General features: G+C 37.4%; 1 protein-coding gene across 1 annotated transcript in view; it reads left to right on the top strand.

Annotated features, from left to right (window-relative positions):
• The window catches only part of CTNNA1 (catenin alpha 1), a 177,602-nt gene that overhangs the window by 69,018 nt on the left and 96,394 nt on the right, over positions 1–12,190 (top strand). Inside the window, exons 6-7 of the mRNA XM_027096196.1 lie at positions 1,659–1,925; positions 4,399–4,602. Of these exons, the coding sequence (XP_026951997.1) occupies positions 1,659–1,925; positions 4,399–4,602 (471 nt within the window). The remainder of the gene's footprint in view (positions 1–1,658; positions 1,926–4,398; positions 4,603–12,190) is intronic.

The raw sequence follows: 12,190 nt of genomic DNA, 5'->3' as shown, positions 1-12,190 counted from the left end.
ATTGATTGCAAAACATTTTATAAAACAAAGGACATTATTAACTGCTTAAACGCAAATGCCTCCTTAGAAAACTTAAAAGTCCCTGAGGTTGTGGTGAGGGCAAGACATTTAGACAATGCCATACAGAACACGTGCACCAGCTGTTTAAGCATAATGGTGAGCCCCAACCACCTGTCATAGCTTGAGTCTTGAAATGATCACTGATTCTCAAAATCCACAGGGTCCTGTTTATGAATATTTAGCCTAATGTATGGTGCTACAGGGCATTTGGAGTGCTGTGTGCTATTGCTTGCAAATTCAGATTACAAATGAGAAAAGAATTCTAGGAGGAAAAGTAAGCTGTCATATTATACAAGGTTTGAATAAAGATGCAAACCTAAAACATATAGTGAGATGAAGTTTCAGGAAAAGGGAGGAGGTTTGGTGTTCTAATGCTTAATCAGGAACTCATTTAGAAAGATGAGCCATTAAACAGCTGTCAGACTTTAAGTTGAGTAATTGACTTTGGCCTTTCTAAGTCAGTTTTCTCTTACTGTTTGTACATGTAATACTCATTTTAAAAACATTTAAATTTGTACTCTAGGATTCAGTTGGTGACATTAACATTGAAATTCTAGGATCACACGTAAAATAGAGTTGGAACAGTTGGTGGTCAGTTATGGTTATCACTTATATTTCTCTTCTGTGGTGGCAGTCCACATTTACTGAAGACTTAGTTTTCTCTGAGTAATTGCAGTAACATAGGGGTACCAGAAATACCCCCTTTCCATCTTGCTTATTATTGGTATCACTTAATTATCACTTAGCATATTCACCCAGTTTACCAAGTAGATGCTGGTAGTTGAAACCATGTTAGGAACCTCAAATCCTTTTAACTCTGAATTATAATTATGGGGTAGAGGAAATTGAAAAAGGACAGTTTCACCTAAGACTACATGTCTATAGAGTATTACAGTGAAATACAAACCTTTTGGATTAAAGTCATGGAGTCCATGAGCCTCAGCTTTATGCCTTAATAATCCGGGTCCTAAGGTGGTCTTTGGGATGTGGGAGGGGAGATGTTCTGTACTTGGGAGAACAGCCTGCCACATCCTCACCTGGCTGGTTTGCGTAGTTTGTGTAAACTTGTGGTATCCCATCCCAAATTTCATAAAAATCTTTCAGTGAACTTTTATAAGTTAATAAAAAAGAAATCCTCTTAATAAGTTTTACTGTGTTTAAATGTGTCTCTGATTTTTCTATTTTGGTTGGAATAGGTACATCCATCTTTATAAAGTTGTAATCAAGATGCTAGTCAGTTTTGTTTTGTTTTTTATTTAGTGCTGTTCTAGATGCTTTACATGCATTGTTCCATTTAATCCTCAAGACAATTGTAAGAGGTAATATTATTGCTCCTATTTTACAGAAGGTGAAACTGAGGATGGAGAGTTTAAATAGGATCATAATAGTAAAAATTAGAGCTGGAGATTCAAATTCAGGTCTGTGTGTTTTGGAAAAGTTTGAACTCTTACCTACTAAGCCATACTGCCTCCTTTGTGATGAACTTTCAAGCCAGGCTGTTAATGAAAATATTGTCTAATTAGTAGAAATTCTAACTTTTCAGAATTCACTGACAAATTTTTATGAGTAGAACCCATATTCTTGTTTTACTCTTGTAGGAACTGAAAGATATGGGCCATCGTGATCAGATGGCTGCAGCCAGAGGAATCCTGCAGAAAAACATTCCAATCCTCTATACTGCATCCCAGGCATGCCTACAGCACCCTGATGTCGCAGCCTATAAGGCCAACAGAGACCTGATATATAAGCAGCTGCAGCAGGCGGTCACAGGCATTTCTAATGCCGCCCAGGCTACTGCATCAGATGATGCCTCCCAGCACCAGGGTGGAGGAGGAGAACTGGCATATGCCCTCAATAACTTTGATGTAAGTTATACTTGGGAGGAGACTACAGGCTCTTGACCATCCCTCAAAGTTAACAGATTTCTGGGGAAATGTGATCAAGGTTTCTCATGAAAGCTCAATTTCTCCTTAGATTTGTAGTCTAAGTTGAAAGAGATTTTATGAACCATCAGTCTACTTGACCTTGACTTGGCCTAAAGCATTTTATCTTTTCTTCCCCCTCCCCTTCCTCTTCCTCTTCTCCTTCCCTTCTCTTTTCTTTTTTAGTTTTAATCTTCTGAATTCTTTTATGCAACTTGTGTTTCCTATGAGGTCATTCTTTGGTGAAGATATGAATTTGGTTCATTTCAATCAAGACTTTAACCTTCTGGTAGATATGAAGTTATGGGAGATACAGAGGCAAAGTGCACTTAGGCTCTGCCCTCCAGGGGCTCACAGTCAGTGAGAGATACAGACACATCATAAGTGACTACGGCAGAAGTGCTGTCATCTTAATCTGACTTGTCTGCCTAGATACACTTCTCTTCTCAATGACTAAATAATAGACAAAATTTAATCAAGTGGAAGCAAATTTAGGATTAAAATACTTCCTTAGCATAATGCCATATAATTACCTTTTATAGATGATGCCCCAGATCTGTTCTGTGTATATATTCTGTGTATACACTATCCTATGTATCAACTTTAATCTTAATTTTTGGGCGTGTGTTTTATGGTTTTAAATTCCTACCCACAATGCCTCATGGCTTCCAGTAGATGGCAGCAGTTTAAGATTTTTTTTAAAGTGGTTTTTTTTCTGTTTGTTTTTTTAGACCAACTGTTATGTTATTTTTTTTTTAATTAACATAAGGGAAAATTGCCTTCCAGGTGACCAGCATCCTTTCATTAGCAGGAGTGCTTTGAGGTATAGAATCAATATAATGGAGTGCATTTTAACAGTTTTTTCTGGTCTTTTCTTTCCTTTGTCTCACCCCATTACTTTGTCTTGGGTAAAGACAGTATTAAGCCTAAAGACCATGATGTTAGAACTGAATTTTTACCCTGGAGCCTTAAACATTAAATGACTTTATGGCAAACTCTTAAGATATATCTTACAATTAACTGGCACTGTTGTTTTTCCCCTTCAAATTTGGTAGTATTAGGTACTGCCCCCTTCAAGGCGGTACAGATTACATTTTGCCCTAAGTTGAGTAATGTCTATCAGAGGTCACTTAACCTCTTAAGGCTACAGTGAAACTTCATTCATAAAATGACAGGGTTGGACTAAACGGTTACAGGTCTGTTGAAGTTCTATGACTCTATGTTAAAATTCTTTGACCATTCATTCTTCATTCCTGTTGGTCATTGAGAAGAAGATGTTATGTATTCAGTTTTGACCAGAGAAATACTGCAGTAACTTAATCTGGTAAAAAAATAATCAGCTAAAGTGTAGGTTAATAATAAACCGAAGGAATTGTATGTTTAATTTTGAAACTGACGGTTCTTTGGAAGGGAAAGAAGACGTGTACTTATTGGAAAAGGGCAAGCTTTTTTTAGAGAAAAAACTTGGCATTTAAACTGAGATCAATAAGAGCATAGTTAGTATAAAGAAAAATTAAAGGCAAAATATTTGTACAGACATTTATTGGTGTAAGGATAAATTGTATCAAGTGGAGAAGTTTGAGGAAGGCCAGTAGATCTTGTCCTGGGGGTGTTGATGTTTGACCTAGTACCTATAGCTTACTTGTGACCTGACCTCACTCATCAGTGGTAAAGCTGGATTTAAGTGGAGTCAGGGGAGTGAAGGGAAGACAGAGGAAGGATTTATTCTTTTGCGGGCAGTTGTACCTCAGAGAGTGGCTTTGTTGGGACAGGTTCCTGTCATCTCTTACAGAATACCTGGAGGTCTTTCAGCAAAGCAAGTCTCTAGTTTGGAATTAACAGGATAAATTTGAGACTGAATTGTTTATAAGCTTTAATGAAATGTATAAGATGAAGAAAATTGAAATTGATTATAAATTCATTACTTTCTGAAACTTTGAAGACAGAAGTCAGTGTTTTGTTTTTATTTATTTTTTGTGGTGAAACAGTTCTGCTAACGTCATGTAGCAGTTTTATACTCAGTACATAGAAAAGAACAAGAGTGCTAATGTTTATTTTCCTTGTAATTCTCATTTGGTAACTTACTATTACTGCATAGGCTGACCTTTAGATGTTCAGATTAAGTAATGTGAACATGATTTTTATGCCGACATATTTCTGTTTGCATTTGTGGTATTGTACCTTATTCAGGCCCCATTCCGCTGGATAGTATTGCTTCCAGCGTCTTCTTTGAGAAGTAATCCACCATAGGCCAACTTGTGTGGGATGCCCCTCATCTGCCAAGAAGTATAACTTTGTTTCAGGCATTGGAATTTTTATGTTATATATTGGTGTTCCTAATCAACACTTTACTCACCTTCTTGAATATTGGAGGGGATAGAGATTACACTAGCATTCAATAATGCTTCCTTTGCAGAAACAAATCATTGTGGACCCCTTGAGCTTCAGCGAGGAGCGCTTTAGGCCTTCCCTGGAGGAGCGCCTGGAAAGCATCATTAGTGGGGCTGCCCTGATGGCTGATTCATCCTGCACACGTGATGACCGGCGTGAGAGAATCGTGGCAGAGTGTAATGCTGTCCGCCAGGCCTTGCAGGACCTGCTCTCGGAGTACATGGGCAACGTGAGTAAGAGGAATTTTCTATAGCAGATGTTGGATCTGAGGTGTTTTTCAGAACTTTTCTTTGAAGTAACAGGAGTTTTCCATAATAATTGTTGGGTCTTAACTATACATGTTAAGAGGTCTTTTAACTATACATGTTTTAACTGTACATGTCAAATACGTTTTAACTATATATGTCAAATATGTTTTTAGCTTCTTGACTCTTGGGTGGAGTAAAATTTTTCAAGGAATGGATAAATGGCTTTCTGTAGTGCCCCCTTTCTGCCCAACATTTTGGTGTGAAAAATTTTAAACTTACAGAAATCATATAATGAACACCCATCAACCCTTTATCTAGATTCACCAATTAACATGTAAATACATGTGCATGTTTGTGTGTGTAAATATATGCATGTATATGTATATATACACATATACAACCTTTTTTATTTTTATGAAACATTTGAAAGTAAGTTGCGGACATTGTATTGCTTCACCTAAATATTTCAGCATGTGTCTAGTAGGGATAGTAACCTTCAATACCCCTAAAATTCCATTATCACATGTAGGTGGCCATCTAATTTTGGGCAAAATGGAATGCTGAAAATATTCATAGTTGATGAAGTTATTTGAATAAGCCATGTGCAGTGCTATAAGAGTAAGTAATTGCCAAGTAGAGAAGTGTATTAGGTGAACTGAGTAGTGTTTTTTAATTTTTAAGGTTTGTGTTTAAAAACCAGTGCTGTGAAATTGGATACCTGACAATTTTTTTGTCATAGAAAATACTGTATCTGTTGATTTCTTTTCTGTATTGTTAATGTCTTCTTTTTTCCTTCCCTAATACTTCTTTCATTCCAATTATTTAATGCTGGTTTAGGGTTAGTGTAGTTTAGACCTTGTACCCCGTATTTTACTGTGGCAAAGAAGGAATAAATTAAATAAAAATTATATAAAATCATTTTAAAGGGAAGAAGGACAATGCAGATTAGTTCTCACTAGTGATTTTTCCCTATTTAATAGTTTTCACAAAAAGCTCCTTGGTACTTTCTCATTTGTTCATTTGCCATACATCTTGTTTGTTCACTTATATTCTTATATAAGTGAACATATAATGGTGAGTCATGATGGAATTCCTAGGGTGAAGATGAATGCTTTCCTTTGTTTATCTTGTTTCTACCATATTGTGAAATTAGTGAAGCATATTGAATTTTTTTAAGCCATTGCCATGTTTTGATCGTATGAAGTCTACCTCAGAAAAATGAGATTAGAGGCTTAGTTAAATCAAATGGAAAAAGCGGTTGATAAGTCACAGTGAAAATGTGGGACACATTTAAAAATGCATATATAAGCCTGAAAATCAGAAAATATAAAAAAATGAATAATTTGAAGACTGGCTCAGGGAAACAAAGACTCATGGCATGTATGTGAATCAGTTATCTACTATCGTGTGCTGAAGTGGTACGAAAGTGTCCAATGCAGTTATGATTGGGAAACCACTTTAAAAACAGCCCTTGTGGGGAAGAGTATGTGATAAATCTGTTCTCATTCCTCCATACTAGAGTTTCCTAACCAGTCTAAAAGATATTCCTTGAGTCTTGGGGTTGGTCACATCTTGGACTAGCCATCTCTGATCATGAGGTACCTCCTAGATTCTCCCCAGAATGCCAGACAAAAAGTACTTTCTATTTTGCGCCATGGATGTAAGTAATGGTGGGAGATACTCATTTATACTGAAGATAAGGAGACCATAACAGCACTCTTACATAACATTTTATTATGTAAGTGAAAGCTAGAACAGTGATTGATGTCAGGCTGAAATTTAAGGATTATGGTGGGGGTTTTGAAAGAAATTCTCTCAGTATTCAGAAATATATTTTAGAAGATGATTTCTGAACACATTTCTTCTAAAGATAAAAATATTTAGTTTCCTTGAATTGACTCACATAACAGTGATCAGGCTGTGTCCTGTCAAAAAGTGATGGAGTGAGGATAAAGGGGGCAGGCAATGAAGCACATTTGAAGAAAGCTTAGAATGGTAAAAGGGTCTGCAAGAAGCAGAATCAACTAGGGATAGATTTTTGCTTATTTATGAAGCATTCAAGAACAGTTAGAACCTCCAGTGACAGAACTTAACCGGCAGTATCTTCCTGTCACTCAGTTCATATTGAGTATGTGTCATCTGCAGAGTAGTGTGCTGTGTAAAAGGAGGAATGAGGCATTGTGATCCCTCCCTTCTGAAACATACAGCATCTCTACAGAACATTTATTGGGAGTACCATCATAGGTACTACTAAAATACCATGGGGATTGCAAGGAGGATGAGATTATTTCTAGCTGGAATGGAGTATTTATTTTATAATCTTTGTATTGAGCTTTACCTTGATTTTAAAAAAATGATTCACTTTAAGTTTTGATTATTTCTTTTGAAAAATATTAGATAAATAATTATGGTATGTGGAGAATTGAGACAGTCTGGATTAATTAAAACTGGTTCAGTACTTAGAACTTTGTTGACAGAGTGGTAAAATCCAGAAAGGTTCACGTATTTTTACTTTTTTTCATTTCCTGGGTTCTCTCAGTCATGTCATGATTTTTATAGATACATACTTTTAAAAAAATCTTGTAATTTCTTGAGCCTTCCTTCTTCATCCTGTGTTGCCACTTATCAAGTTACATTGGTGTTTCCTCTAAGGCAATGATTCTTTTTCTTTTTAAAATTTAATAAAGTTTTATTTTTCCAGAATGTACAGTTGGTGGGATAAGGCAATGATTCTTAACTTTGGATGCACATTAGAATCCCTGGGGGGCTTCCCTGGTGGCGCAGTGGTTAAGAATCTGCCTGCCAAGGCGGGGCACACGGGTTCAAGCCCTGGTCCGGGAAGATCCCACATGCCGCGGAGCAGCTAAGCCCGTGCGCCACAACTACTGAGCCTGTGCTCTAGAGCCTGCGTGCTCTAGCTACCAAAGCCCGCGTGCCTAGAGCCGGTGCTCTGCAACAAGAGAAGCCACTGCAATGAGAAGCCTGCTCACTGCAATTAGAGAAAGCCCACATGCGGCAACGAAGACCCAACGCAGCCAAAAAAAAAAAAAAAAGCTTTTTCTGAAAAAGAAACTTTTAGAAATCCTGATGTCTAGGTTGTACCCAAATTAAGTCAGAATCACCAAATTGAGTTCCAGGCATCAGTATTTTTAAAAGTTCCCCAGGAGATTCCAATGTGCAGTTAAGGTGGAGAAAGTGCTACGATGGTTTATTGCATTTGTCCTTTTTTGTCTCCACTGCTGTTGTCTTATTCCAGGCTGTATTCACTTTCTCCACTTCAGTTTGTTCTGCCTGCTCAGGCCAGTCTGAGCTCATGCCTTCAGTAGGACATTGTTCATTGTGTTATTGAAATTCCCTTCCTACTTGTTTAAACCTAACCTGCCCTTCCTTCAAGGCCCACATTTCCCCCCCATCTCTTTGCTGAAGGCCATTTCAGACTACACCATTCTACATTATTTCTTTGTAGCTTGAAGTTTTGCGCTCAATTGTTTACTTCCTTGAATCATTGCTCAATTGTATTTCCTATATCCATGTAATTTCTGCAACTAGGTTTTAAGCTTTTGAAAGATGGGAACTATTTAAAAAATATTCTTTCAGGGTCTAGTATAATGGTAGTAGAGATACTCAATAGGTGCTTGCTTAACGAACTCACGCTGAATTGGGAGAATGGGTAAAGTGAACAGTTTGGGATATTCATGGTACTAGGGATATATTAGTGGAAAAAACAAAGATCCTTGCCCTTATTGACCTTACATTCTAGAGGGTTATGGGGGAGGAGGCCATGGGTGATTTACCCTTACTTCCTTTAGCTCTTTCGGTATACAGATGACATTTTTGGAAAAAATTAATACTCTGAAATAGCAGTGAATGGAAGTGATATGTTAGATCATAGGGTGAGGGCCAAACTCCCTTTTAAAGGCTCCAAGGGCCAGGAGGCCAGCAGCCTTAATGCTTCTACTTGCATTGTAGTTTGAAGAGTTAGAGATAGATAGTCTTAGATCTATCACTAACTTACTGTATGATGCTCTAAGAGATACTGATGTTAAGGGTAATGCATTTGACCCCTACTTACTTAAACATTATGGAAATGCTTCAGATGCCTGACAGCAGAGGGTTTTTGACTGTTCAGTAGATCTTTGTTTCACAAATGACTTCCAGCTTTCCTTGAAATGAAATGTAGTTATTGTGGTTATGTTTAATTTGTTCTTGCTCTATCAGCCTAAGGTTACTCTGCCTATGAGGATTCTAGAGAAAGAAAAACAGCTTGGATGGGTTTAAAAGTGAATGGATTGAAAAAAAAAAAAAGTGAATGGATTGGACTTCTCTGGTGGTCCAGTGGTTAAGACCCCACACTTCTACTTCAGGGAGTGCAGGTTCAATCCCTGGTTGGGGAAGTTCCACGTGTTGCGGGGTGTGGCCAAAAAAAAAAAAAGTGAATGGATTGAAATTAAAGTGAAATGTAATTGAATTTGAAAAAAGTTATTGCCACTTTGTTTATTTTTTTGTAGTTGAAAATCATACATGTGCATTAAATTGTTGACCCACCATTACTATTAACATTTAGGTATATGTATTTCCAGTTTGTCCCCGTTCTTGTATGCAGAGTGTTTTTAAATTTTAAAATAGTTTTAACCCTCTTAATGTTCTCCGCATAGACACAAAATATTCGTATAACATTCAAACTATTAGGTTAATGGTGCAACAACATGGGTGGACCTGGAAGACATTTTGCTGAGTGAAATAAGCCAGACACAGAGGACAAATCCTGTATGATCCACTTCCATGAGGTTCCTAGAGTTGTCAAATTCATAGAGACAGAAAGGAGAATGGGGGTGCCAGGCGCTGGGGGAGATGGGAATGTGGAGTTACTGTTTAATGGGGAGAGAACTTCAGTTTGAGAAAGTGAAAAGTTCTGGAGACGGATGTGGTGATGGTTGCGCAATAATGTGAATGTTCTTGAGACCTATGAGCTATATGCTTAATATTGGTTAAGATGGTAAATGTTATGTTATACGATAAACATAGTAAAAAAAAAAATGAACAAAATTAAAAAAACAAACAATTAGGTTAATGGGTTAAAACAAACTACTAGTTTAATAGGTTAAACTTTCTGTTTCTTAAATGTATAGTTGACTTTGGAGCCCAGTTCTGTGTTATAATACTCTGAAGATAGTATTTCAATGCCATTGAAAAGTCTCCTTCTGAAGAGCCCTGTACCTGGTACAGCTGAATTCTTTCTTTCACACTATTCATTCTGCTAAGGGATATGCTGATCCTTAATGTGGTCCTTTCTCCCTTTGTTAGGGCATGTGCTTTGAGTTTTTCCCAGTACTGCAGTAGAATTTATTGGGACCAAACTTATTTGTCTCTTTTATCACACTCATATTCCCCTCAAAAAACAAATGAACAAAACTCTCCACTTTAACCCCCCTCCCCCTGACCCCAATCTGAAAACTCTTAACGCAGTGTTTGAAACATAAATGACCCTCAGTCTTTGAAATGAATTCCATTTGGTTTTGGCCTGAGCAATCTTGTCCAGCAGTTCATGGTCATATGCTGACTGACTAGAATTAGAATTTATAATTGGTGAGAAGAAACACATGCCTTGGGCTTGAGTAGCTTTAGCTCTGTTCCATCCAGTGTGGTAGCCAGTAGGCATATGTGGCTATTGAGCACTTAATAGGTGACAGGTCCAATTTGAGATGTGCTGTGAGTGTAAACTATATACCAGATTTCCAAGACTTACTGCACTGAAAAAGCTGTAAATATCTCAGTAGTATCTCATTGATAATATTTTGGATATATCGGGTTAAATAAAATCTGTTCTTAGTTTTTACGTGTTTCTTTTTACTTATGGCTACTAGAAAGTTTTAAATTATATATGTAGTTTTTGTTTCTTGCTTGTATTATATTTCTCTTGGATAATTCTGACTACTGGGTAACCAACCAGCTAAGGGGAGTAGATAAGAGTTAAGCATCAACTTTTTCCTTTTTTAAAAAAATTAATTAATTTATTGAGCTAGCTGTGCTGGGTCTTAGTTGTGGCACGCGGGATCTCCATTGCTGCATGTGGGATCTTTAGTTGAAGTGTGTGGGATCTAGTTCCCTGACCAGGGATCGAACCCCCGCCCCCTGCATTGGGAGCACGGAGTCTTAGCTACTGGACCACCAGGGAAGTCCCAACTTCTTCCTTCAGTGTCCAGAATGGTAACTTACATAGTAGCTATTGTAGCTTGTATTTTTTATACCTTAAACTAGTTTTAGGCAGAAGAAAATTGGTACAGCTTAGGACCAGGTGAGGATGATGTTGCTTAAGGTTAAATTTTATCTTTGCTCTTGCCCAGAAACGTTGGAGGTTGTAGGATCCTAACAGAGTAATGAAGTAACTGGACATTTTTTGTATTGGACTGGGCCTGTATTTCAGGGGTTTGATTATGTTAGCATATCAGGTATAAAATTTTTATCTGATTTGGATAATAGTTAGATATGGAATATATGAATAAGGTGCAGTTAATGTTCACTCTCAAAGATATATTGTTATTGCAGTGAGGGGAAGCACTTAATCTAGATGCTAATCTCTTCTCAGTTTTGCAAATGCTTTCCTGGAACCACTTTTGCGGAGCCAAAGCTTCCAAGCCTTTGAAGGACTCCTTCGAAGAGCTTGTTAACTGCATTATTTTGTGGCTGCATTTTCTTATTTTCAAAATTAGAATAGGTTAATTTTCTTCTGATTATAAAGTTCTCTGTTCATTATATATCACCATTTTCGGTATATAGCATTCCAGAGTTCATTCTATGTGTGTATGTACACATTTATCTGTTCTTTTCTTACTGTTTCTTCTTTTTTGACAACAGAAATAAGGATTGTCTTTACTATTATACTGCTTACCATATACTAGCCATTGTGCTGAGAGACATACATTATTACCTGTTTGACTTCCATAATAACCCTATTGAATTGTTACTTGTTCAAAAATACTCATATAGCTGAGATTTGAACTCAGATCCCTGTGACCTGAAAATCTGAATGCTTACTACTTTTATCATAGTGTATCTTTGTAAGTCAGCAAATACGATTTTACATCATCATCTTTTAATAATCATGGGTTTTTTCACTGTATAGCTTTATAAATGAAATTTATTACTGAAATTTATTACTGAAGTTAAATATTTCACACTAAATAAGGTAAACCCAGGTCTGGTATAGCTGCTTGAAGTGAGCTGAACAAGAAGAGAAAGCTTTTTTAGAGTATTCTCCCAAGCTAGACTCTCTGGAGTTACTTGAGTGTCATAGATGTTTCAGTTGGCTCTGATGTGCAGCTACAGGGCCTGAGTTTTGTTATATGATATGCTATGATTTTCATCTTTGTGTGAACCCTTGGGTTTCCTGCAGTAGACTCTTTTTTTTTTTTGTGGTATGCAGGGCCTCTCACTGTTGTGGCCTCTCCTGTTGCAGAGCACAGGCTCCGGAAGCGCAGGCTCAGCGGCCATGGCTCACGGGCCCAGCCGCTCCGTGGCATGTGGGATCCTCCCGGACCAGGGCATGAACCCGTGTCCCCTGCATCGGCA

Source organism: Aethalodelphis obliquidens, unplaced genomic scaffold, assembly GCF_003676395.1.
Source record: "Aethalodelphis obliquidens isolate GAN/ISIS:26980383/991018 unplaced genomic scaffold, ASM367639v1 scaffold4, whole genome shotgun sequence".
NCBI lineage: Eukaryota > Metazoa > Chordata > Mammalia > Artiodactyla > Delphinidae > Aethalodelphis > Aethalodelphis obliquidens.
Note: the sequence above shows the minus strand (reverse complement) of the source record. Positions and strands in the feature narration are given on the sequence as shown.